The sequence below is a fragment of the Uloborus diversus genome, chromosome 7, assembly GCF_026930045.1.
Source record: "Uloborus diversus isolate 005 chromosome 7, Udiv.v.3.1, whole genome shotgun sequence".
NCBI lineage: Eukaryota > Metazoa > Arthropoda > Arachnida > Araneae > Uloboridae > Uloborus > Uloborus diversus.
In genome coordinates, this window is record NC_072737.1 from 129,335,614 (window position 1) to 129,363,503 (window position 27,890).

At 32.4% G+C, this 27,890-nt stretch overlaps 1 protein-coding gene across 1 annotated transcript; it reads right to left on the reverse strand.

The window, feature by feature from the left end:
* Positions 1–13,015: 13,015 nt before the first annotated feature.
* Positions 13,016–24,012, reverse strand: LOC129225661 (transcription factor HES-1-A-like). The gene is made up of 4 exons (XM_054860136.1): positions 23,605–24,012; positions 17,116–17,211; positions 14,147–14,234; positions 13,016–14,008 (listed from the first exon to the last, which is right to left on the reverse strand). The coding sequence occupies exons 1-4, from the start codon at positions 23,647–23,649 to the stop codon at positions 13,173–13,175; spliced, it is 1,065 nt and encodes a 354-aa protein (XP_054716111.1). The 5' UTR covers positions 23,650–24,012; the 3' UTR covers positions 13,016–13,172.
* Positions 24,013–27,890: the final 3,878 nt, after the last annotated feature.

Genomic DNA, 27,890 nt, shown 5'->3' on the forward strand with positions numbered 1-27,890 from the left:
CATCCGTTCCCACGGAGGATGCTTCACTGGACACTTGTCAAGAAAAATAAAAATAAAGCGGAGACTTTCGTGTAAAGAGGAAGGAAATTTATGGAAAGATGATCTCATGGAGGTTCAGAGAAACTGAAGTTCTGCGTATGAATGAAATGCAATTCGTCAAATCACGGACTCGTTTATATCGTGCTTTTTCTGATTATCCTAAAAAAAGAAAAAGGAAAAAAATCGTGTTTTTTTTTCTTTTTTTTTTTTTTTTTTAATTCTAAACACCACGTCAGTAGGGAAAAGAATGTGTGCTTTAAAATTAGAAAGCAAACCTGTTTGATTTTTAATCTTTCGAAAAAATAAATATAGACCAGAGGTCTCAACTAGTCCTTTCCCCCCTAAAAATCCCTTTTTTTATTTTCAAATCCCAAAATGTTCAGCTTTTTTTTTTTAATTTGGTCCCGCTTTAATCTTTTTCTTTTGAAATTCGAGTTTGAATTTCCTCTGTGTCCTCTTTGATCCATTTAAATTTTTGTCTAAAGACTATGAATATGTTGTTCAATCCCTTACTATGATAGTTTAAATTTTGGGACGCGTGGGCAAATGGTTGCACGAGAGCTAATGTTCGAAGCTATTGCTTAGGTATAATAAATTCAATCAGCATATTGTTTTGTTCTAAGCAAAACTAATTTTAATAAAGAAAAAATAATTTGTCTGTCGATTAATCGGCTAAAATTCATTCAGCATATTTACTTCTGAGCAAAAGTAGCACTCAAAGAGAATTTTGTGAGAAAACCAGAAAATCACGCCCACTTAAAACATTATTATTTTGAAGCCAGGTGGTCAATCGAGCCCTCCCCTGACCCCCTATATGATTGACCTATTTTGAGTTTTCTCTTCTTGTCGGTCAACATTGAAATCTTAACTGATCTCGTGAATTAAGGCTTGAAATTAAATGTATAATCTCAGCTGAAAAAGGTTGTAATTTAAGCTCTATGCTGCCGTGTGCAGGTAAACGGCAGTATATGCAGAAATGAGTTTTCGAGATATTTGAAGAAATGTGTGGTGGTGATTCAATACTAACAATCGGAAAATGTTGGAATTAGACTTTTTTTCAGCGGAAACCTAATAAACGAGCTTGTACAATGAAGATAACGTACAATAGATGACAAAAATGCAAAAAAAAATTAAAAATTTGCATTACTGTCTTTTACCTGCACACGGCAGTGTATAACTTAAATGTTTCGAACAAATTCCATCATACTCAGAAAAATTCGTTCTTTTGATTGGCACTAATATTTTAAATGGGAGAGTATGTTTTTACCTCCGAATCACCGAGTTAACTTTCCGAATCACCGAGAGGAAAATTCGCTTCTTCGCGGCTTTGGAATGTTGGCTGTGCTGTAACTATACCACTAGCACTAAGAAGCCACTTTTACAGGGTTTCGACAGCATCCTCGTCTGGAAGAGCAGAGATTTTCTCAAATCTTCGCAATTTTAGCACTTCTTTGCTTGATTTAGAATATTTTAGAAGATTTTGCTAAAATAAGTGCCCATATTGTTTCCAGATTCGTATATGTTTTGTAATCATTTGGAAAGAATCACCAAAAAAAAAACCGCGTTTCAGCATTTTAAGTCTAAGCTGAATCGGAACGAATGATCAATTATCTCAACTTCAACAATTAATCCAGTTTCATAGATAAGGAATGTTTTAATATTTTCACTTAATTACAGAACATTATGAGTATAACCAGCTCAGGATATAATTGCATGATGAGGGAGTTAAACTTAATAGTTACTACTGTTGACAACAATGAATAAGATTGTCCCATTCAAACTGATGCCACAACAAAGCAGATATAGCAAAATCTGTTAAAAATAGTTGTCATAAAACTATATTATTCACTACCTTGAATAATTCACTTACATGCTATTGAGTTGTTTTGATCATTTATAATCGATAATGCAATGCTTTTTTTTTTCGTTTTGTTATTGAAGCGCACCATTTTTAGCATCATTAATAAAACATGACATTCTTCTATTTTAGAACGGAGAATGTCATAAGCCAATATTCATTCATAAAATGGTCAAGAAAACAAAAAAGATTGATACTCTTAAGTTTTAGTTTTCTTGTCCATAATAATCAATAATGCAATGCATGTTTCTTTATCTTTTTTTTTTTTTTTTTTTTCGCTTTTTTGTTGAACCGATAGATTCAGTTTTAAAAAAAGTTTTAAAAGATCGAAGTTTTTGAAGTTAACTTATAAAAAGTTGCCAAATTAAAGTACCATTTATAAAATATGACATTCTTCCAGTTTAGTTCTTTTCAAACATCGCAATCTGTAATTCAATGCATTTTATTCTCCTCTCGCGTTTTATTAAACCTACAGATTTCATTTTAAAAATGCTTAAAAAGTCTTACAAGTTTTTGAAGTTTAGCTTCAAATTTTTGTCGAACAAAAGCACCATTGTTAAAACGTGACATTCTTAGATTTTAGATTGAAGGATTTCATAAACCAATCTTCAATTATATAATGGTCAAGAAAACTAATATGATGGTATTCTTTCATTTTAGTTTTCTTGATCATTATAATCAAAAATGCAATGAATGGTTTGTTTGTTTTTAATTGGACCTGCAGATTTAACAGAAAAATGAGTTTTAAAAGTCACCTAAGTTTTTGAAGTTTATCTATAAATTGATGAAAAATAAAAGCATCATTGATAAAACATGACATTCTTCTCTTTGTAAAAGAAGAATGTCATAAATCATTCCTCATTCCTATAATGGACTACAAGTAAAATGTGAAATTCTTCCGTTTTTGCTTTCTTGACCATTATAATCAATAATGCAATGAATTTTTTTTTCTTAATTAAACCTGAAGATTTAACAGATGAAACGTTTCAAAAGTCTCCTAAGTTTTTTAAGTTTATCTATAAATTGTTACCAAGCAAAAACACTATTAATAAAACATAGCATTCTTCTACTTGAAAAAGAAGAATGTCATTAACCATTCTTCATTCGTATAATGGTCAAGAAAACTACGATTAAAATGTGACATTCTTCCATTTTAGTTTTCTTGACCATTATAATCAATAATGCAATATATATATTTTTTTTAAATTGAACTTGCAGATTTAATAGAAGAAAAGTTATAAATGTCTCTTTAGTTTTTGAAGTTTATCTATAAATTGTTGCTAAACAGAAACACCATTAATAAAACATGGCATTCTTCTATTTGAAAAAGAAGAATGTCATTAACCATTCTTCGTTCGTATAATGGTCAAGAAAACTACGATTAAAATGTGACAATCTTCCATTTTAGTTTTCTTGATCATTATAATCAATAATGCAATATATTATTTTTTTTAATTGAACTTGCAGATTTAATAGAAGAAAAGTTATAAAAGTCTCTTTAGTTTTTGAAGTTTATCTATTAATTGTTGTCAAACAGAAACACCATTAATAAAACATGGCATTGTTCTATTTGAAAAAGAAGAGGGTCTTAAACATTCTTCATTCCTATAATGGTCAAAAAATAACGAGTAAAATGTGGCATTTTTCCATTTTAGTTTTCTTGACCATTCTAATCAATAATGCAATATTTTTTTTTTTTTAATTGAACTTGCAGATTTAATAGAAGAAAAGTTATAAAAGTCTCTTTAGTTTTTGAAGTTTATCTATAAATTGTTGCTAAACAGAAACACCATTATTAAAACATGGTATTCTTCTGTTCAAAAAAGACGAATGTTATAAACCATTCTTCAATCCTCTAACGGTCAAGAAAACTAGGAGTAAAATGTGCTTCTTCCATTTTAATTTACTTGACCATTATAATCAATAATGCAATGAATGTTTTTTTTTAATTGAACCTGCAGATTTAATAGAAGAAAAGTTATAAACGTCTCTTTAAGTTTTTGAAGTTTGTTTATAAATTGTTGCCAAACAAAAGCACCTTTAATGAGATAGGACATTCTTCATTTTGGAAAGCCGGAATTTAACGATACAGTATTCAGCTGAAGAAGCAAGAGAATAAAATTGCTGGAACCTTTCAACTTAAAAGAACAAAAAGCCAAGAAGGCGAGAAGAAACAGATGGGGCGAGGGAGGAAGAAACAAAATGAAGCGGCAAGGACGGAGGCAAAAGAGTTGCAACCTTTGGCCATCGGTGCGTATCAACGTTGTGGGTCTTCTATCTCAGAACCGTGGGAAAATGAAAACGCCCACTAGAATCAACGTCCCTCCCGTCTTCGCGTATTCAAATGAGCTCGCAGCGATTTCTGCCCAGGTGGCCGTTTTCGAAGATTCTTTTGTTGAGAATTGTATTTAGTTGAGGTTAGTTTTGAAGAAAGAGGCTTTGTTCTTAAAAAAAAAAAAGCAAATGAGAGACGCGGAGTAGTTGTTTGCTGTTGCAGTCCTCCCTAGTCTGTACTGTTCGTAGTGCATGTTTGCGATGTAAATTGTTCTTGAAGAAATAGCAATAGAGCACTGCCTCTTGGCAATAGAGCACTGCCCAGAAAATAGCTATAATGCTTCATTTTTTAGGAAGGTAGAGATTGCACGATATTCGGTTGAGAAGAATCTGGAGAATAAGAAAACAAAATGGAAAATTAATTTCAACAATGTTTTACATTCACCATTTTATTTTATTACAAAAATGAAAAAATAATCTCCCCGCGTCCATTGTTTTGCCTACTTGCTCTTAAAGTTATAAAAAATAATAATAAAGACATGACATGTGGCTTAACGCATCGTAAAAATATCGCAAAGAACAAAAATAAAAGTAAAAAAAAATTAATTATTAACTAAATATCGAAAAATTAAAAAGTGGAACGTTAAGTATTGAACTGGAGAAGATGTCTATCTGTCGGTCTAGTCTCCCCCTCCCAATCAGTTAAAAAATATGTAACCCAATAAATTTTCGAACAAATCTTTTTTTGTTCGAAAGATCTCGGTGAGGACATCCCATTCTCATATTTTACTTTTTGATCTGAACAATTGTTCATTCAATTTAAAACAGTTCAATAAAACTTAACACAAGCGCCTGGGAGAAAATTTATGACACATATAAATCTCATAATTTAGGCAAATTGGCATCAAACAAACTTTGTTGGAAAAAGCTCTTGAAGAACATGTGCAGAAAAGGTCTTTTTTATTTTATTATTTTTTTTATTTAGCTTCTTTATGGGTATTTTTTGGACAATTTAAAATTTTTTAACAATAACGACAAAGCGAAAAAAAAAAATTGCCACCAAAAATTTGAAAACATTGTGTTGATTCTGAGTATTATCTCATTTCTTGGTTTCAATAAATCGAAAAAAAGCTATCGATAAAAATACTATATTTCATAGAGTTAATAAGACGCAAATCAGATATAAATATTACTGAATGCAAATGAATTAAATTCAGAGCGCAAATGTTCTTAAAAGGTCTGTGTAGTCAGTGGTAAATACTCCGACTCCTAGAAATTTAGGGCCTTCGACTCCGACTCCTGTACCCCAAAATCGGTTCGATTCCGACTCCGCTGCTTGGAAGAAATGCAAACCGGGGGGAGGGGGGGAATTACCGACTCCGACTCTTGGAATTTTAAAGCCCTTTACTCCCGAAACTACTACCCCCCCCCCCCTCTGAATGTCGAAAGTATGAAAATTAAAGCAGGTTTTAAATGCTTACAGATAGGCTGTAGAATATAAAAATGAAACCTTTTAAAAATTTTCATTATAATTAATCATTTTTATAGTGTATGCTTAATCTTTTTCTGTCTTTTAGAATAAAAAGATCTGGTTAGGAAAAAACCTATAGTATAGAATCTTTTTTCGAAGATCGCTTCTTAATCGTACCATATACAAAATGTTGCAGGGCGATTCTCGAAAAAATGTCCCGTTCGTAACGCTAAGTTTTTCCTTTATTTTATGATGATGACTTATTCCTTCGGTCTAGCCACAGGCTAGACCAGGTCCATGAGCCCAAGAGTCCCCGAAAAATCGTAAACCAGGAAAGGACTGGAGTAAATGTCTTCTCTTTCCAGTCCCGCACAATTCAAAAGATGGTCTGGAGATGCGTGCAAGGAGAATAATTTATTTTGAATTTAAGTAACTATTAATTAAATATAGAATTAACTGTTAGGCTTTGATAGTATATTAAGGCATGTATTATTCCCCAACAGCATTTTTTTTTTTTTTTTTTGAAGACTTTGGTTAGATTAAAAAAAAAATTAAAAAACTTAGCGTTACGCACGGGACATTTTTTTCGAGAATCGCCCAGCAGATATTTTTCAGATTTAACTTCATTGTGAAAATATTTTAATATTTCTCAAAAAATATCTTAAGATGACTCAAAATCATAATCTAAAATTTCTCAAGAAATTCTAGAAATATTTTAAGTCAAAATTAAATCTTTGAAATATCTTCATATTGCTGCAGAAATTCTTTCAAAAGCTTAATTTTAGCAAAAGAATCTCAAGATCATTTTTAGTGGGGTCCGTCCAGAACCTTATGCTCTTTTATCCCGGTGGACTTCATGCATTTAAGGGTGTTCGGGACACATTTTGAAAAAACTTTTATTAAACAGTTTAGAGTTTTGAAATTTTTTGCACTGATTCAACATCTATTTAATAAGCAAAATCATAACATAAATATTTTTTTTTTAATGGGGTTGTTTAAAATTGCTAAAACTAAAAATATTCTTGGTCAATTTTAAAATTTTTTTCAAAACATTATGCAGCCATATCTAAGTTTAAATTTTTATTCAGCGATTTCCAAAATATTTATTCAATAAAAAATGAAAAATATTTAAAGAAAAACTTCAAAAAATTTAATGATACTTAAAAAAAATAATATTTTTTGCAAAAAAAGTTTTTTTTTTTTATTTTTAATTCGCCGAATAAAAACTAAAGTAAACTGCTTGAAAAAGATATGCTCTAAATTTCATTACTTTATCTTTATCAGTTCTTGATTTATAAGAGTTTGAGGTGCAAAAAATAGGGGAAAATTGCATCTTGGAGAAAAACGCGTTTAAAGTTTTAACGTTAAATATAATGCCAGTGGCGTAGCTAGACCCGACTTTCGGGGGGGGGGGGGGTTACTTCTTATGTATATATATATTATATATATATATATATAATATATATATACATATAATATATATATATATATATATATATATATATATATATATATATATATATATATATATATATATATATATATATATATATATAATCGCTTGGAATTTTTCCCTTTTCTTCTTTTTTTTTCTTTCTCTTCTCTCTTCTTTTTCTCTTTTTTTCTCTTCTTTTTCTCTTTTAACTTTTCGGGGGGGGGGGGTTGTCCCCAAAACCCCCCCCCCCCCCTTAGCTACGCCCATGTATAATACTATGTAAATGTAGGCAACAAAAATAATTATATCTCTCGTCCTAATTAAGATAGAAACAAGATTCCAACTTGCTTTTAAGCAGAAAAAATTGAATTTTTTTTTTTTCAAATGCCGAAAAAAAATTGCAAAAACTGAAGATTTTTGTGTCCCGGACCCTCTTAAAGGAATCTTATTTCCCAATGCCTGTTCAAAAACCACAATCCATGAATCCAAAAATCAATCATGTCCATGGATTTTTTTTTTCTTTCGGTTATGGAGCTTCTATCAGTAAATTATTTTATCTCGGACCTCATGTCCGGATCACATACGTCTCGGATCCGGAATTTCAATAAATTAGTTTTAAAGAAGTTATTCCATATTTTATGATATTTTATTAGTTTTTTCTTCACATGCCTTGAAATCAAAAAAATAATTTTTGGGACCGATTGTAGATGCAAAGAATTTTGTTTCTTTTTTGTTCAACTAAGAAAACGTTTGCCAATGACCAAGTAATATTAAAACATGAAATTTTCCTCTCTACTCTGCATGGGATCATTGCACCTGAAACTAGTGAACGATGTATCACTTCAAAGTAACGCTACATATCGGGAATCAGATGGGGACTTGATGGGAGGGAGAAGCTGAAATTCGAAAGAGAGGAAAAGAGGGCTGGAGAGGGAGGAAGAAAAAAATACCGTTTTGCTCTTACCTCCCCTCCCCCTTATAACGTCTTCGACAACGGGTTCGGATTTCGAATTCTGAGTGCGCGCACACCATTTCGAATAAAAATCCCACTCTGCATCTGGCATTCTTCTGTGCTCGTTGGAATCGTGGGAAAAAGACTAACTCCTGAGGAGGAGCCCGCATCTTCGTTCTATAATGCCCAAGTATACAGGGGAGGAGAATTACAAAAAGTGAGTGAAAAAAAAAAAAAATACCTACTAAGGATTCAAGGGAGACTCACTTCGCGTGGCAAGCAGACGATAGAATGAGGGGGGGGGGGGTCTTGGAACAGTCAAGAAGAAAAGAAAAGAAATGAAAAAAGGGGCCCACGTGATCGGTTGGCGGAACGGAATTCTTGCCTGCTTTCCCACGGTCAGCACCTGTCTCATGTTCCCACACGTTGTGTCCTCACTTTCCTCCTCAGTATGCCGCGCAGCTGGACCGCGCGGACCACGAGGGATGACGTCACGGTGCCATGGATAGGGTAAATATAGGGGGGGGAGGAACGTAAAATTTCTGCTTTCCCTTTTCCTTGCGTGAAGCTCAAAACATTTGTCCCATTCATTCATAATGACTGTTCATTCACTCAGCGTTTTCTACAAAAGCCGCTGCTTTTCAACATTTTAACGGTTTTCTTGTTTTTTAAAAACTTAATTCTTTAAAAATTTAAACGGAAGAATATTTTAACGCGAAAATATAGAAGAAAGAACAGCAATAGAAATATGATTTTTTATTGGAATCAATTTCTATGAATTCCTTATTCCCTCCTACTCACATTAAATCTGAACTGATTTGTAGAATTTTTTATAACTCGGTGATCTAGAAGTAACACGTTTCTGTCACTTCATTTCATAAAATCATGAGCTAAAGCTTTTATAACTAAATATTCAAATATCATTGTAGACTGGAGGTATTGATCACAAGCAGGGGCATAAAGCAAGCGGAACCGCAAGACAAAAGCAGAAAAGACAAATTTTCTGCATAAAATCTGCAGATTTCTTTTTTAAATCAAAGGAACAGTTTTGAAAAAGTTCTTCGAAATCCCTTCAAAGTTTTGCAAACTAAAAGTAAATCGTAGGCTTTCGCTTAGTGATGCTTATTCGACTCAAAACTCAACACTTTTGCAAAAAAATTTGCGACGCTTGTATAAAATCCCTAATCGTCCAAGCTTCGGCAACACCGTATGATTGAATTATTAGCGGTTTTATATAACCATCACTTTTTTTTTTTTTTTTTTTTGTACAATTTCAAGTGTTGAGGCAAATAAACGTCTTTTTTGGAGAATTTATATTAATTTCTGATTTGAAAAACTCTGCAAAAACTGTGCAGAACTTCTGCAACATGACTTCATTAATTTGAAGATATTTGTAGAAATCTGCAGAAAGTTTGTCGTCTGTGACTGCCTGTCCTCATTTTACACCCTTTACGATCCCCGGCAGTTCAAATTTAAAAAAGAGGTGGGAAAAAATATTTATTTTTGTTCTTAGTTTTCGAATGGATATCGTAATTTTTAGTATTCCTTGAAATATGAGTACCAGAGCACTTACCTGTGTGCGTCCAGTGCCGTTAACCAAGGAGGGAGGATGTTAAAGAAGTCATAACCCCATGAAGCACTAAAATTATTTTTTAAGCAAAAATATACATTTGCCATTGAATGTGTTATATGTGAAAGTGACCCCCACCCCCCTCACACGTGAAAAATGTATCCTTACACTGTTGTCTGTGTCTCTTGTCAATTTGATCCCTAATAAGAGAATTAACCAATTCGAACAGAACTTTTTACTTTTTTGTTCAAAAGACACAAGGATACTTAAGGTGACCACAGTTCCCTTTTTTGAACGGGACAGTTTCGTTTTCAGATAGTCCTCTTTTTTGAAATGACAGACTGGGAAATTTTCAATCGAAAATTGTTAAAAAAAATGTTTCAATCGAAAGTTGCTGCGTTGAATTATTTCAACATTTTCATGCCAATAGGTTGAATCATGCACACTTTCCCATGTTTATTGAACATGTTTTATGTTTTTCAGAACCTGGTGCATCTATAGAAAGGGCATTTTTGTGAATAATTTTTGGGATAGCAGTTGACAATCGCAGTTCAGCAAACAATGTTGAATGCAAAAGTAAATTGCATGAAATCCTGAGATAAATTTTATTCTTAGTTAAAATCAGTACCAAACGAACTCAAGCTTAATTGTGCTGCATTGAATATTATAACACAATATATGTTTTTCTTTTTACTGTTCATTTAACTTCTTTCTTGGCCAACTTGTAAAAAAAAAAAAAAAAAAAACCTAAAATCGTTAAATACTCCGCTTTGAGGAAAATAATGGCTACTTTTTGGGATACTTCAGTGCAGTCCCACGTTTCATTTCTTGTTATGAAAATGTTTTCCCACTATCTTAAAAACGAATAAATAAACTTTAAAAAAAAGTTACATCAGTCTACATGGGAAAAATTAAGCCCTTCTGATTTCATGATTTAAAAGGGAGGGGGAGGCGGGCTTTTTTAAAGAAACCATGTGGAAAAAAGATTTTGACGTGAGTATAAAAAAATATGTTTTTTAACGTTTTTTTTTGAACAGTTGGAAAAAGAATGTAACATTATTAAAGTAGTTTACTTCAGTTGTAATGTAAAAATGCAGTCGATTTAGCAACACTGCATAAGTGATCTTGATTAATTTCATAAAAGTGGAAAACGGAACGGAAACGGAAGATGATAAGGAAAGAAGAAATGATTATTATTACATTTTGATTTTTAGCATTTAGATTTTTTCGGCATTTTGTATTTAAGTATATTATTCAAATGAAATATTTTATTTCAATTCCACACACAATTGCTTTTTTCCCCCATCTTCAACGATGCTAAATTTTTGTTTGAAATAAAGAGCGTGACTAAATTTTCTAGTGTGAAATTCTGATTTCAATACGTGAAGCATGTTTTCAGAGGCGTTAAACATACCTCTGGTTGTACTGTAAAATTACAGTTGATTTAGTTTTGCTCTAATTATAATTTATTTTAATTTTTATTCAAAAGCACACGTACGAAAACTTCAGGCACAGAGCAATAACTTCCTAAATCTTAAACGAAAACAACTGTAAAATATAAGTTCATATGAGATAACATTTTGCTACAGATTTACCCACTAATGTTTGAAGTTTTCCTTCAATGAAGAAGATCCATTTTGACTTTTCAAAGTACTTTTGATACTATAACGTCCTTCGTCATCAAAAACATGAACACATTTGTAAAATGATAGACAGAATACAAAGGTTAAAACTGAAAACTTTTATTACAAACATAACAAAATCGGTTTTAATAAGTATATATATTTATATATAAAACTATTTACATTTAAACACATTTTAAGGCACAGTTTGGTTTGCCAGTTGTAGAAATAACTGTACACATTAATTTTTCTGTCACACATATAAATAGGGTTACGACATTATTTGTTAATGAACTTTAAGCAGAAATTTATAACGAAGTCAAAATGAAGGTATTAAATTTTTACCAATACCTTCAACGATTCAGTTTTGCAAAGCATTAATAAAACTGTTAAAAAATTTTTTTTGCATATTTAACATTTCCTACAGATTCTGTAAACGAGCATAGTATTGATTTTACCGACATTAATTTAAAGATTTTTATAATTTAATAATAATAATATACCAGATAATTAAAAGTTCATCTTCAAGCCGATTCCAAATTTCGTGAAGAAAGGAGATCACATCAAATCAATATATGAATTTTTGTAGTATAATAACAACTCTTTATGTACAAATCACAGTGTGTGGGTCCAATTTGAGATCACTAAAATAGCAATTAACGGACTAAAAATATCTATGATTAATAATAGGAACGTCAGTTAAAAACTAAGGTTCTTTTTGATAACAAAAGCAAGTAGAGTTGATTATTTTCACTTACAAAAAAGAAGAGCTTGAAAAGTTTGGTAAAACAAATCATCTGTAAAAACTTATTTCAATTAACTATTTAAGTCATAAAAAAGAGGGCTTCTTTTAAGCTCGGTTTACATGCCCTGATGAGCATGTTTAATAGTTTTACATCTAATTTATGAACGTAAGTAAGTTATAAATATTATAGGAAAATAAAGCAGGGATGCTTCTCCCCCCCCCTCAATTGTGGTGGCACGACCCTTAAATGCCATGCACCCCTAGAGATATACGTTAAAAAGTCCGTTAATAATTTTAAAGAAAAGCTCGAATTTGTAGAATGCATGAGAACTAATAGTGAACAGCCTTCACTACATTTTATATGTCAGCATTATTTAGATTAACATATTAACAATATAATTTTTAAAAATCTGTACAAAAATTACAATCAACAGGTACTGAACGCGCTTTTGAAACTTAATTTCCACAGCTCCAATTTTATGTCATTCAAATCAATAAGAATTTTTATAACTATGTAACAACAAAAATTGATATTTACATTTTATATTATACATTACATTTTATAAAATTTAAAGTTAATAGGATCAACTTCAAATTCAACATGAAAAGTTATTCATTTATGTCTTATATACAAACTGGAAGCCCTATGAGATCGTTGTTATGTTATAGTTGAAAAGATGAGCATTTTGAAAAGTAAAGATGAGGAATATTTCCATTAAAAGTATTAAATCACGTACTTATTTTTAAAGAAAGTACTGCAAGTTTTCGGTTTTACTAGTTAAATGTTATACTGACTTTAAATTAATTCAATACATTTTTTTTATAAATTAATGTGTTGATTTCGAAAACAGATTTTAAATTTTATATTTATATAAATATGTTGGGTGTGTATATCTAAATTTAGCAAATTCACTGCATATTTAATACACATTACCTAATGTTAATAATAATAATAATAATAATAATAATATATATATATATATATATATATATATATATATATATATATATATATATATATATATAAACATTATTTCTAAGCGCATTCCTCATCTCTACAAATCAAGAAGCAATGCATAAAAAAAAATGTTGATCTTACAGCCATTTCATTACACAACAAACTGTTAAAATCTTAAGCTTGTATGATCATCTAAAAATCATAAATGGAAGATTTCAGTAAGGTAAAGGTAGTTCATTGTCCATTAATTACCATGGCCTCCAAACGTTCTCGGAATCGGATACTACATGATGGTGTCGGGGAACAGGCTGCAGAGGTCTTTCTTTGTTGAAGGATGACTGATGAAGAGGAGGAGAGATCATAGGTTTTATAGATTGCTGATGCTTCTGGTGGTGGTATGGCTCGAGGAAAACGTCTGAACCTGCATCGCTACATGTAGGACTAAGGACAACATTGTCCTCCGACATAGCATCAGGACTGGCAGATCTTTTTGAAGAGGACGGGGAAACAGGAGGCCAGGAAGACTGACTGACCGATCGGTCTGGTCCAGAAGAGGACGGCAAACTGGAGGACGCACTGACTGACGGAAGATGGAAAGCCATTGACCCTGATCCCGTTAAGGCCTGACTAGGCAGCAGAAATGCAAAGTCACCATTTGGTAATCGACTTGGTATAACTGATAGTCCAGCAAAAAGCTGTTTGCCATTTGAAGACGTGCTGTTGTTGTTTATGTCACCGGTAGAATTTCTGCTTGATGGTACAATTCCGATGTTCAAGTCCCCGGATGAGTTCCTTCCAGCTGGTACAATGCCAACAGTTGAGATGCCTGCCGGGATCTGTACACTCAGGGACTGCAACATGCTTGGGAAGGAGCCGCCAAAACTGATGTTGGAAGTTTGCTGCTGCTGGAATTGGGAAGCCGTGTTCATGGTAGTTAGGCAATTGGAAAGGTGGGACAGCAAGCGTTGCCGAAGGGCAGGATCTACTCCTTCTATTCTGCTTACATAGCGTGATACTTCTGTAGCACATTCATTGAAGCCTGCTTTGAACTTATTGAGAACAGAGGAATCCGTGGATATTGCAGCTGAAAAGAGAAAATATCTTGATAAATTTTTGATTCAGAAACAATGTAAATTAAATGCTGAAAACATATCGGAATTACCAAAACATGCAATGCATTTGACATTATTTAAAAATGTGCTACATGTGTATCAATATTTACCTGCCATTTGTTGTCTCTGTATATTTTGAAGATGTCGGACGGTCATTTCTAATATGTCTGCTTTCTCCAATTTGGAGTGGCGGGAAGGCTGGAAAAGATCAAAAGAAAGTTATTAGCAACGTTAAAATTACCACATTCTAAAAACATTTTTGGTTTATAACATAAGATTTAAAAGGATACGTAACGTCTTTTGCTACTATTTTCAAAATCTGTATATGTGTTCAAGTGAACAATTTGAAAATTCAATTTGAATTCATGATCACAGAGTCTTCAAAAAGACAAGTGACAGTATGATGAAAATCAAACACGGGGAAAGATTTTTGGCGAAAATTGCATTTTTCCAGTGTCGTTGACGTCACTAAGGGGATGCAACCCGCACAAAGTGGCACCATTTAGCTGGGTGACCTCCAGAATGGATTTAAGTATATTTTGAAACATCTATGTCAATTACACAAACACCTTTACATTTTCGATCCTAAAATTTCAAATTATACTGATTCTGTAAAGCATTACCTATTTATTTTTTATTGTTATCCTCGTCATACGTAACACAAAGCGTAAGTAATTATTTCTTGGAAAAGGGAGAGGGGGAGGTGGCACCACAATGGGCTCGGAATGCCACTGATACTGCTTACAAAACTCATACAAACGATCATAATGCAATGTGAAGTAATCATCTTTGCATTAATATTAAATAAATTAGTGACATTATATTTTATTTCGAAAACTTCGAAGCATTGTAAGTTAGAAAAAAAAAAAAAAAAAACTTTTGAAAATGCAAATAAATTTCAAAAATTCGAGAATTGGAAAACAACTTAAGTTTTATGTCATCCAATGACCTCACAATTAATTTTGCGCCCTCGTAAACAAACTTGCCCAGACACGAGGTTGACCTGAACTATTAAGAAGACGCTCGCATTAACATCAATGGAAGACGGTGTGCACCAACAAACTCCATCTTCAAGACGGATGATAAGCACGGATCTTTTTGCTACTGCAAAAGGCGAATGACCTTGAAATTAAAAACATCCAACTGTAATCAAAACTGCCCTTGCATTACGTATGCATAGATAACAAAAAGAATGCATCCGACCTCAGTGGGTCTAGAATTTGACCAAAACGAGACAATCAAAAATAAAGAACATTAAAAAAAAGAAGTCTAGACGTAATATATCAACCCAAAAAAGAACGTGGCCCCTTAGTCTATTGAAAGATTATTAATTTTTTGAGGAAAATCGCAAGCTGATTTGTGCTGAGCATAACACAACAGCCTCGAGGTTAAATCCCCGACATGTTCCGTAAACATATCACCAGATGTCTTCCTGTCTAGTCTATTACGACGTGGAATAGTTAAGCCGTCTCTAACTCGTTAAACGTAATAGTTAACCAGGCCGGGGGTTGTTAAAGATTGTAATAGATACTGTAAATGATAAGCTTTTGCTCGTAAACTGATTAAAACTTCCGTTGACTGTAGGTTGAAAAGGGCAGCAGACAGTGGAATAGTCCTTGTGGTTTCCCCCCCCCCCCCAGCGTTTAAATAAGAATAAAGTGGGGACACGCAGTCTCTACTTGATTTTATTTTCAAAAGGATCCCTGGAGATTTTTTTTTCTTTACTTGACCATTTTGTTTTCATAATACTAATGGAGAAACTGACGTCCAGTTTACAGATTTTTCTATACATTTTGATCGCTTGCTGCAAGCAGAAACTTCGTACTTTGTGATGTCTTTCACGGAAAGTCTGATTTTAAAACGAATGGTTTCGCTGGAGTTAAGATAGCTAGTCTAGTGGGAACATAAGGGAAAATGTCCTGCTGTGTGATTTTTAGTGATAGAATTCGAGTGAAGCCACCACAAATTAGTTTCGTTCATGTCTGTGAATTTTAGATTGAAGGATAAACTGATGAGAAATGATTTTTTCAAAAATAAGTACCATACTATCGTAATGACTAAAACTAGGAAAATAGTACTTGAAAAACGAATTGACGTGTTTTGGGAAATTGAATTGCCTGGGTGGGGGATGCTACAAAAGGTTCTCGGACGCATGGTCCACTCTAAAGGGCAACAGAGCGATGTGATCCATCATAGAAAGCTAGAGTTAGCACTTGTTCAAACTGATAAAGGTGAAATATCTCATGTAATGCTCTATGATGGATGGATAAATCCATTATCGAAGAATCATATTGTATTTTGAAACGTGCTGGTCTATGGGACGTAAAAGATAACCTTTGTCGTTCACTGAAGTGTGGTCACAATGAATTTTGTCTTAAATGTAGATCTCGTCCAGAGAACAACGAATGAAGACTCAAATAGGATGAAAACTACAATTCTATCATAGGTCCTGGCCTGTGAGAAATAGACTTTCAAAAATTTTTCAAATACGCAATAAACTTTCTCTGTATCACTCACTTTTTTTTCATTACATTATTATTATTTTTTTTTTTTTTTTTTGTAAAAATATTAAAAAGGTTTTACAGCAGTGGATTGTTGGAGAAATAATAGCATCTTTTATGTTCATACCATAGGATGAAGATGAAGTAGTCGTAATTCTTAATAGAAAAATTTTACTCATAGAGTTTCTTTGGCAGATCATCAAGTTCAAGGTTTACTTAAAAATGTACTATTAAAAAACTGATTTCATTTAGACTCAGGAGCAAATTTTACTCTTATTTTATATGAAACTTAATTCTTCAAGGTTGGAACATTTTGATTATGGGTTGAGTTAATTAATTATTAACACTCAGTGTTTTGCTAAAGTAAAAAAAAAGTACTCATATTCTCTCTAAGGACTTTTAAAAATGAGTTTAGAACTTCTAGTGTCTCCTGAAATGTGGAGGCTCCAGGAGTATACCCTAATTAACTCTTCACAGCAAATTTTATTTCGTTCATTACTTCGGATTTTCAAACAAAAATATTAATATTTATATCTATTTATCAGTATTAATAAACGGTAAAAGTGTAATATACTTACATCTTTGTTTAAAGCATCCAGGATCAAAGTCTTAAGCTCTGAGAGACACTGGTTGATCCTAGCCCGGCGCCTCTTCTCCATGATAGGTTTTGTAGCCTGCAATTTAAAAGAAATTTGTTTATTGCAAGTAATGTAAGTGCAATATTAATATTTTAGCAATGCTTTATGAATATCGAAGTTTTTTTTTTTAATAATAATTAATGTTTCTTTGCAAATGGAAACAATTAAGCTTGAATTACTTTAAGATGTATGAGTATCTCGCAAAGATTCATTGTTTCGGCCATGAGTTCTGTCGGTAGGGAGGGGTTTTCTCTTCACTTTACCTCTAATAGCTCTCATATTGTCTAGCTTGCTGCCCATTAGCGTAAGTACAGTAGAGAGGCGATTATTGGAACATGTCGAGTTTGGATAAAAATGAAAGCTCGGAAAATCGGACTAGCAACTGGAAGGATGTTGTTTTTAACTAAACCAAAAGGTTAAAATATATTTATTTATTTTTTACGGAGGAACTTTTTGGAAATACAGCCAGTTTAGTGAAGCACACATCCAACAGTTACTTCAAGGCAACTGTAGGATGTGAGCAAATGTCTGAAGTTGCCTTGCTGTTACTTTGAGGCGACGGTGACGATATGTTAATTGGAAAAATGTTACTGGAGAAAAATTTTCCTTCACACTTTATACACGACTCGCACGTATTTTAAAATTGTGTGATTTTTTTTTTTTTTTTGATTGTTTAATACATTTTTTTGAAAAACTTTTCAACCCTTTCTTTTTTACACAAATTTATTTTTCCTTAGATGTGTAAAATTTTATTTATTTGTAGTTTTATTTTGTGGACAGCGGAAAGCAACAAGAGTTCCTTGCAAAGGAGCATAGGAGAAACAGGAATCCAGTTTCTTTACTTTTATTTTATGCCTTTTGGCAACTAAAAAGTACTTATTCTCTAGTTAACAACATTGATCGAGACAATGTTTGTACTTACATCATCGCTTTTCTCTCTCTCTCTTTTAAAAAAATGAATGAAAAATGTTTGCTTTTGAAAAATAGAGAAAGATTGTGTGTTCGGTTTATTGGAATTGAGGTGCGCTACTCTACTAAAATGGTTCTACCACATCCCTCACCGTAACCTATGGTAGCTAAAAAATTGTTTTGGGGGAAAAAAGGTCAAAACCCCATTGACCATCAAAGTTTGAATCCAATTATTGCATGCAAATACATGAGTTGATGTTCAAAAATTTTGTATAAGTGTTATAAAATTTATTTTCTTCTTCCAGAAAGACATGAACCTTTTGTTTCGTTAATAAATCAACCAATTTTTATGCTAAATACAAATTCAAATCTTTCATTACCAATGGATTATTTTAAAAGTTTTGTGACATAAGCACCTCTAAAGTTCAAAAAAATTACGTGTGCATTCATTCATTGGTTTCTTTCAGCAAGGATAGTAATAGCACTAAGATTTCAGAATTAAGGATAAAACATGTGTTATGTACTTTAATTAGGAATTGTTTCTAATAAAATGAAAGATATCTTACTCTCTATTAGGAAAACTATCTGTAAAAAAAATTTAAAAAGGAAAATATTAAAGAAATAGTTTATTAAATTTGAAACAAATTAAATTCTGTTAAAAAATTTTGATATCACTATTTCTTATCACGCCATATAATGATATTTGACTTTTCTAAGAAAAGTTTAATTAATTTGACGGTATGAATATTAAGTGTAAACTCAAACTACTTTTCTAGAGAGTAATCAGAAATGATCTAACAAATAACACGTAGCAGATTTGAAGGATGAGGACATTAAGATTAGGAGAAATGATTATAATTCTAAATACGAAGGTTTATTTTTCCTAATTGTGAATTCAGAATGTTGTTAGCTACTGGTTTACAATGAGTTTTTTTTCTTCATGAAAAGTTAAGAATTGCAGTTTAACAATATTTCGTACTCCGTTTGATAGACGAATACTTTAAAATTTTGTTGAAGTGCAATCCTAAGTTTTAGCTTAATTTTCTTAAAAAAAGAACAGGAACAAAACTGAAGAAAAAATTTGAACATTTTCAAAGCTTGATGAAATAAATGTCTGTCTGATGTATCGATCGCCTTATCACATGACATCCGGGCCCGTTATTTCAAAATTTTCAGCCGGTGGAGGGGGGGGGGGAGAGAATAATAACTCAACGCGCATTATATGAATAAACCAAAGAAAACAAAGCAACGACAAAATGGAAACATGTATAAATGTAGAAAAGTATTATATTCTCAAAACCAGGCTAGAAAGTGCGACCCCCATATATACGACGGGTCTGGAAATAAATAATCTGCAAATGAAACAATTTGCTATTTATTCATTCCTAGGTAAAGAAAGATTCCTTAAAGGATTTTTTGTATGATTAAGTACGCTCTGCAAGTTTTAATTACATTTCACAAAATGGGAGAAAATATTTTTTATTCTTTGATCAATAACTTTCCCTTTCCCAAAATGGTAAAATATAAAACAACTAAAAGTTTATATAATTTAAGAAAATAAAGAAACATTAATTAACTGAACTGGGTGGAGGAAGCAATAAATGAGCATGGAACTTTTCTGCTATTTTTCTCATTCCTGGTTTTAAAAAGAAGAAAAGAAAAGAAAGAAAGAAAAAAGAAAGCTTTGGCATTTCCGACATGCGCTTTTGAGTTTCGTTTTCATTTTATACTAGTGAAGTTGCTATTCATTTACGAACATAAAGGAAAATAATACCATCCAATATTGAATTAAATTACAGAGGATTGGAATATGTTCAAGAGTTCAAATAGTTTTTAACCTTAAGCAATTGAGTAACAACAAGAATTGGTAAATCGGAAGTACTAATCAAGACGAGGAGAGAAGTTTGATCATCTAAGCAACTGATATGACTAGCATAAAAATAAAAAAATAAATAAATAAAAGAGTTTTACTAATGGCTCACACTAACAGTGCAGTAAAAAGAGCCAGTTTACTTTCGTGAAAAAAAAATGATGGCCCGTTTTGAGTGAATAGATAGCTAGTTAATTGAAGAAAAGAAGAGTTAGTTTTCTACAAGAACTAAAATTCGGTGAGGGAAAGGTTAAATGATTTTTTTGTTTTTAAAATGCACCTGAGAGCATGCATAATTTTCTGCCTCAATAATGCAAACAAGTAAACTTTAATATTATGTCTTCTGTCACCCATCACGGATCATATATATAAAGATAGATTATTGATATCGGAAATCGATTAAGTATAATTCTTAAATAGAAATTTTTGTTAGGTAAGTGAAAAATTTCCCCCAAGGTTATCATTTCCGTAAGTTTACAGCATTATTTGAGTGAAATGCTCAATCCTTTTGCATCTTTGGTAGGATTTTATATTTCTATCTATTTATATGTTATTGACATTGATCTTTTAAATGTGGAGGAATATTTTACAATGTTGTTCAGATCAAACTTTTTTTTTTGTATTTTCAAGTACGGAATTTCCAAAAACATTGAGTACTAAAACAATGATGAAACTCCACTGAAGATAGTGCTAATATTTTAGTATGATTTAAAATTTTCATTAAGTTTTTAAATAATTAATTTTACTTTAGTAAAAAAAAAACGGTTTTTAAACATTAGAGCAAAGTTATGGAAAAAAGTAAAACAACGAAGTAAGATGAAATTATAACATGTAGGGAAACGGAAAGAGTTGAAATCGACAAATATTGCTACTCCTCCCTTTCATCTACAAAAAATAATAATAAATAAAATTATATCCCCAACACACAAAATCTGGAGACTCGCCTGAGCTTCACCTTGATATTACAAGGTGACGCGGAGGCATGTCTCCAAATTTTGTGTGTCCCAACATTTCCCAAATCTTGAAATCTGCTAAATTTCTCCTCACATTTTTTTAAAAACTTCAAAATTTTGATGTGACGAAATTAAAAGACTGATCTTGCTGCCTGAGTATTCAACCCGAAGTTTTTTTTTTGTAAAAGCTATCTAGATTTTTGTTAAATTGAATGCAAAAGCTATCGATTGTTAATAATTGCAAAGATAGTAGAAAAGCTATATATCTTGCTTACTTGCCCCGTAAATAAAATTTAAACATATTTTCATTATAACCTTATTACCTTTTCAGTTAAGTTGCATACGTTTGATCAAATTAAAACATTCCTAAATGGGAGCGCTAATAAGTATTCAAACATTTATTAATTTATTTTATATTTTTTAATGTAATCTAATATTACATTACTATTATTTTGGCTACTGAGCTGCAGATATAAGGGAGGAGGAAGTGTGATGTAGGTTAACAGAATATTTAATCATGGTAACATTCTATGTGACAAGGAAAATGATACTATTGGGGAAAAAATGATGCCTTGTCTGGAATCGTAATGCGACAACCCTTCAGCACATTGCCAAAAAATCCTCCTCATCACTAAAAAACCTCAATCATTTGAAACTTAGTTTCTCTTGCGCCATCTAGAGATTTCCTCATAAATTAATATCTGTTTGAGTGAATATCGCAGGGGTATTTATTTTATTATCACTGTATATAATTTAAAAAAAAAATGTATGATATAATTTTTGACTGTACGAGTCTTTTTTCTTATTTATTTATTTATTTATTTTTTGAAAAAACTGTTAGAAGAGAAAAAATAAGCATAAACTAATAATTCCAGTTTACAAATTATGTTTTCTGCAAGGTACGAAAAAAGAATAAATGCTTTGAGATAGAAAAAAAATTTCCTTTTTATTTTTCCAACACGTCGACTTTAGATAAAATAAAAGTTTCTAACACGATATGGGAAGAGTTTTGTACATATTTAAATGTTTTAATTTTTCAAAAGTTTTTCTTATTCTTTCATAAAGAGATTTAAATAGAAATTATGACGAAGTATCAACACGCAAATGACATTAAGTATCAAATCATTCGTAATTAAAATGAGATTTTATGAAAATAATTTACCCCAAAATCCAAAAATTAGTAAATAAACAAAGTTTAATCTACTCATGAAATATTTTACTCATTTACCCACTAATTGGTTAAAGGAGGATAAATTGAAGCAATTTTAGCACTTTTGTAAAGCAGAAAAACTTCGCATCAAAATGTTTATATGTTTTAAACCGAAACTAAAACAGCAAGTTGCGCCTTACAACACAACGATGATTTTCAGAAAAATCTCAAAATTTGAGATGTCTAAATAACAAGAAAAATATAACAGTAAATTTTCTATTTGAAAATCAATTTATAATCATGCATTTAAAGTGTCAGAAACAGTTAGACTAACTGAATAGGTAGCAAGTTAAAAGTTTAAAATGTACTAGCAGCGTTATAGCAAATGAGAAATGAATAAATTATGGTATCCAAAAGTGAATTATAAACAAGATGCGCAACGTTTTCAAAATAATAGACACACGTGTTTCTGGTTTACAAGGAGCTCCCTTTTATAAGCAAAAAATTTATCAAGACATTGATATTCAGTTTTACTAAATTTCATGATTAAATATTTATTTCACTCGAGTTGGGGGGGGGGGGGCAATAAAGTGGTACGACCATATAGAAAAAGCACAGCATATGTTGCCATTTAAACCCACCCAAAACACAAACATAGAGTTTAAATAAATCAAAAGGTTGAACAATTTTTCTTTTCTGAACGATTATTTTGCCTCTCAGATAAATTTTCATTCATAAATATATATATATATATATTCATTTAAATATTAGAGCAAAATTCGTTATACATTTTTATAAAATTTATTTTATTTTTAATTTTATATAGCTTTTTTACTTCAAAATTAGTACAGATGGCATTAATTTTATAAATCATGCGTAATAATATATTTCTTAACAGATTACAAGTTCTAAATACTTTATTCTTATTTTATGTGGTTTTTTCCCCCAAGAAAAAACCTTAGAACTGTTCTATACATTTAAAAAAAATTCTTAAAACCTTTCTCGCAGAAAATTTCGTACAAATATGATCTAGAAGCGTGGGTATTAATGTTTACATAAGATAGTAAGAAGTAACGACTTCAATGATTTTTAAAAAAAGCAGACGTGGATAAACGTATGCAATGGTGTCCAGACGATGGCCCGCAAACCGTAGGGGTCCTGCGTAAGCAACCCATATGACCCGCTGTTGCATTCAATGTTACGAATCGAAAACTATGTTCTGTAGCCATTCAAAACAAAAGAGTCATCCTGATTCGGTATTAAGAAGGACTCGCAAATTAGCATCCAAACAATCAGAAATTATTTTCTAAAAAAAGGTGGGGACATCGAATTTACTAAAATAAGCTCAAGCATGTAGTACCTAATGATAACAACGATTCCTGGTTTGTAATTTTCGTTCCCAATTCTTTCTTCATGTTGCTACATAAAAAATGTTTTATAGTTTATATAACGCTCTGGTTCGTGAAATTTGCAAAAAAGGTTGCGCACCGTTACAATAAAGGACATCTAAATAAATTAAATTTTTATCAAAATAAAACTTTTCTTACCCTTCTATTTTCACTGGCTTTTGATACGGGCCTTTCAGCAGGCATGGTCACACAAGTTTGATATTCCAGATTGGCTGAGATCAAGTAATGTTCCGAACACACAAATAAAACAAAGTCCGAATCACAGGACGTAACAAGGGAGAACCGAATCAAAAATCATTAAACCACCGGGCATCAATTCATCCACCGCTCACTAGCAAGTACAAACCGTAACTGAAAAAGAGGGAGCGATTTCTACCCTTGCTCGACCATATCCACCGAAAAGAAGAAAAAAGAAAAGAAAAAGAACAAACCACCAGTGAAATTATAAAAAATAAAAACGTCGCATATCCCTGGTGTGTGTGGATATTCAATGGCGAGGCAGGTTGTTCCAACTAACGGAATGCCACCCCCCTCGCACGTAATCAACAAGTGCAGACTGCGCAGGGGGGCGGCGAGCGCGTGAGAAAGTCGCGCACCTATTTATGTGCGAGTGTGTGTGGTGGTGGGGTCAGCGAAGCATACGGCTTGGCTCGTGTGAGAACGCCGACCGCCGAACGTTCCCACAGTCCGCGCGTCCCTGTGTGCGTGTGTTGGCGCTCGGGTCACGATCCGCCGCGAATGCTCCCCGGGAACCCCCACGTGCATACCGATGCTGCGCCGCCATTTTGGTGCACGCGCCAAATGGGAGTCAAAAAGCGCGTTTCCAGTTTCGGTATTGTAAATGCGCATCAGGGGTGCACATCACCCTCCCAAGTTCAATGGCGCAAATTTCTCCCCTAATTGTTTCTCAACACTTTTTTCCTTTTTTATTTTTTAGCTGTCTTTTTTGTTTTATTTACTTTTTTTAAATATTATTTATTTATTTATTTTATTTCTTAGTTCTCTTTTTTTGTTTATTTAATTCTTTTCAATATTTTTTATTTCTTTATTTTTAATTATTATTATTAGTATTATTTTGTTTGAAACGATCTGGGCTACGCCAATGACATACACACACACAATCTAAACAAATAAATGAAATAAAATCTAAACAGAATAAAATAAAAAAAATCAATATTAATTTGAATTCTGAAATTTTGAATTCAAATTATGTTTTTCGCAATCACGAGTTGCGACAGGGCCCTACTCATGGGGGCTATTGTTTCTAGAAACAGCTCCTGTCCCCCCAAGCCTACCCCTCCACCCGGGCGGTTACGGGTGTATAGTTGTGTGTGTGCGTGCAGGCGTATGTGTATATGTAGGCACGCGTACGTGCATGTGTAGGCTTGTGCGTGTGCGTAGACCTGTGTGTATGCACGTAGGCGTGTGTGTATGTGTGTAAAGGCTTGTGTGTATGAGCGTGTTCGTATGAGCGCGCATGTATGTAGGACATGGACGCCTCCGACCAGGAGAAGCGGATAGCTCAGGACCAGAGCAGCCGCGCCGCGCCGCCTGCAAAGGCGGTGGGCGGTGGTGCTGGTGTCCCTGGTCCAAGCTGAAAAAGGAACCAGACGCCAAGGACGGTCAAATGAAAGCAATAAGCATTCGTGATTGCTCAATAAAAAATTTAAATTAAAAACTAATCAATAAATACAATTTAAATCAATTTAAATAAATAAATTTAAAAAAATTAAAACATCCCCCCCCCCTAAATTTTGATGACCCTAACTTGCGCCATAATACGCACCCCCTCCCCGTTTGCACCACTGGTACTAAAAATGCGTGTAATAAGTTTTTTGGAATTGCAGTCTTGTTTTTCAATTTTTCAAAGTATTTTTTTCTGAAAGGGCATGTTTAAAAACATAGGATTTAACCATTTTTTAAATAATTTGACAAAGTTTAATATTTTTTAACAATATTTTTAATCGATGCGCAGATTGAAATTCATTTTTTACGCTTCTGCACGTGACATCACAAGTGATGAAATTCCATTCACTGATGCCATTAGCACACAGTGCAATTTATCATAACCTGGCAAAGCGGTTGACAGCAAAGCGTAAGCATTTAGTGCGGCAATGGAGTATTGCGCCAAAGTACTTCACCTGTGACGTTATAAAGACCATGCCTTAATTCCAAAATCGGACATTTAAAAAAAAATAATAATAATAATAACCGTTGGAAAAATAAAAGTTTCTTTTGGCTTCATGTTTTTTTTTTTTTTTTTGGTTTGCTATCAATTTCAATGATTGAAGTGAAAGTGAAGTGAAAGTGAAAGTAGTACTTTTGACTGAAGGAAACAAACTCATTGTACAGCATTGGGTTTAAATGGCATGAAAATCGATATTGTAATGAAAGGACTAACATGTTTACATTGAAAGAAAAAGAAAAGAAAAATTAGTTTTAATTTTGAGATTTTGAATTCATATTATGATTTTCGCAATCACGAGTTGCGGTAGGACCCTACTGTTAGGACTATTGCTACCCAACCTACCCTGTTGAGGCCCTACATGTTTCTAGTAATGGCTTTTATCGCAACTATAATTTGCATTCAAGGCGTCACTAAAAAGTTTTAAGATTGAATTGCTTTTTTTCATTTTGTGTTCAATTGGGGGTTCAATTTCTATCATTGGGTGTTGCATGTTGATGATTAGTATCATAATTAATGTTTGAAGTTAGAATGGTTTTGAGATTGAATTGCTTTTTTTCATTAGGGGTTAAATTTCTGTCATTGGGGGACGTTGATGAGTAGCATCATAATTAATTTTTGAAGTTAGAATGGCTTTAAGATTGCATTACTTTCAGAAATTCTGACGATCGGAAATATTTTCATTTATAAACATATCGATTTTCATCAAGTCTGTAAACAATTTTTTCACTGCAGGATGGTAGCTTAAATTTTGTTTTCATATCAAAGGCAGTTATTTAATCTAGATATGTCCAACAACGAAGAAGATTCATAACTGGATAATGTTAATATCTTGATTAATCTTCTCGATAATAATTGATATTAAACTGCGGTATTTTCAACGAAATTGATAATTATATCTTACTTAGTTTCATCCATTAATACTCTGTTTTGTATATATATATTTTTTTAATCCATGTTAGTAGTAGTTTTTCTTATTGTTATCCTATGGATTACACTTCATAAAATGTCTTATTAAATTATAAAGATAGAAAAAAGTAATAACCGTAAAGTTTCAATCCAAAAGCCCTAAAGCAACTAACTAACTAATTAAGACTAATTAACTGCCAGGCTGTAATCAGAATTTTCATTTTTATCTAATCTATCAGAGTTCATGTAGTTGGAGTGTGAAAAAACGAAATCCTGTATTACGATTGCAAATTTGTGTATCTTCATTTTATTTTAATTAAATATTTTTTATTTATTTATTTATATTTCTTCACGTTTCAGAGAAATAAAAAAATGAATAAAATTAGAATTAAAATATCCTACTGTTTCATAACTGAGTTAAAAATTGACTTCGGGATTTCATATTTATTACGCTTCAAACAGCAAGTGATCAGTTGTAATTAAAATTTTTAAAAAACTTCCATTTACGACTGCCGCTACTCAGGCGCGCTCCGAATTTGTATTTTTGGGAGGGTGGAAACTCTCAGTTTGCCGAATAAAACTCCAAATTTCGTCAAATGGAACCCGAATTTTGTCAAATTATAATAATTTTGTCGAACAGAACTCCAAATTTTGTCGATTGATGATAATTTTGCCGAACCGCAGACAAAATTTGCCGAATATGAAAATCTTTGGGAACTCTCAGTGACCTCCCATCGGGGTGCTCCTGCTGCTACTTGAAGAATTATAATTCACATCCAGTAATGTTATTTGAAAATTGCCATTGTCATACGAGACAGTGCACCGAGAACCGTGGTATAAAATGGCGATTTGCAAAGAAGTTTGAATTCTTAGATCCTCCCTTCCCCCACACTTACACACGCACCGACATCGGGCTGGGGTGAAAGGTATGGGAAAAAGCGTAGGGCGGAGACAAAGATTTCTGATCTGCCTAGCTAAACTTAAAGCCATTTTTTATGTTTTGATTACAGGTTTTTTCTTTTAAAGATCTTCAGCTGCTGAGCACCGTAGTATGCATTTTTGTTATTTTTTCTTTCCGTGAGTTGCAGAAGAAACTTTTTTTTTATCATTATTTTTCCCTTAACCCCTTATTTACCCACCCTCATTTCGAGAAAGCTTTGAAAGTTCTGAAGGATCTTTTTTTCCCTACATCACCAGGTTTCATTATCCCTTTCAATTTGATTCAAAGAGATTTTTTCCCCCTCTTACTACTCTTAGCAGGAAAAGGTTGGTGGATTTGTTTTGATGTTGTCGTTGACATTTGCAGGGTAATTTTCAGAGAGAAGCAACA

What these genes read in the sequence shown, in the direction of transcription:
- LOC129225661 (XM_054860136.1), bottom strand. Translation starts at nt 23,649, where the DNA reads ATGCCTGCTGAAAGGCCCGTATCAAAAGCCAGTGAAAATAGAAGG. An exon ending in TGGATGCTTTAAACAAAGAT is followed by an intron (nt 14,235 to 17,115) that starts GTAAGTATATTA and finishes GATCTTTTCCAG; the next exon opens with CCTTCCCGCCACTCCAAATT. An exon ending in ACAGAGACAACAAATGGCAG is followed by an intron (nt 14,009 to 14,146) that starts GTAAATATTGAT and finishes TTCTCTTTTCAG; the next exon opens with CTGCAATATCCACGGATTCC.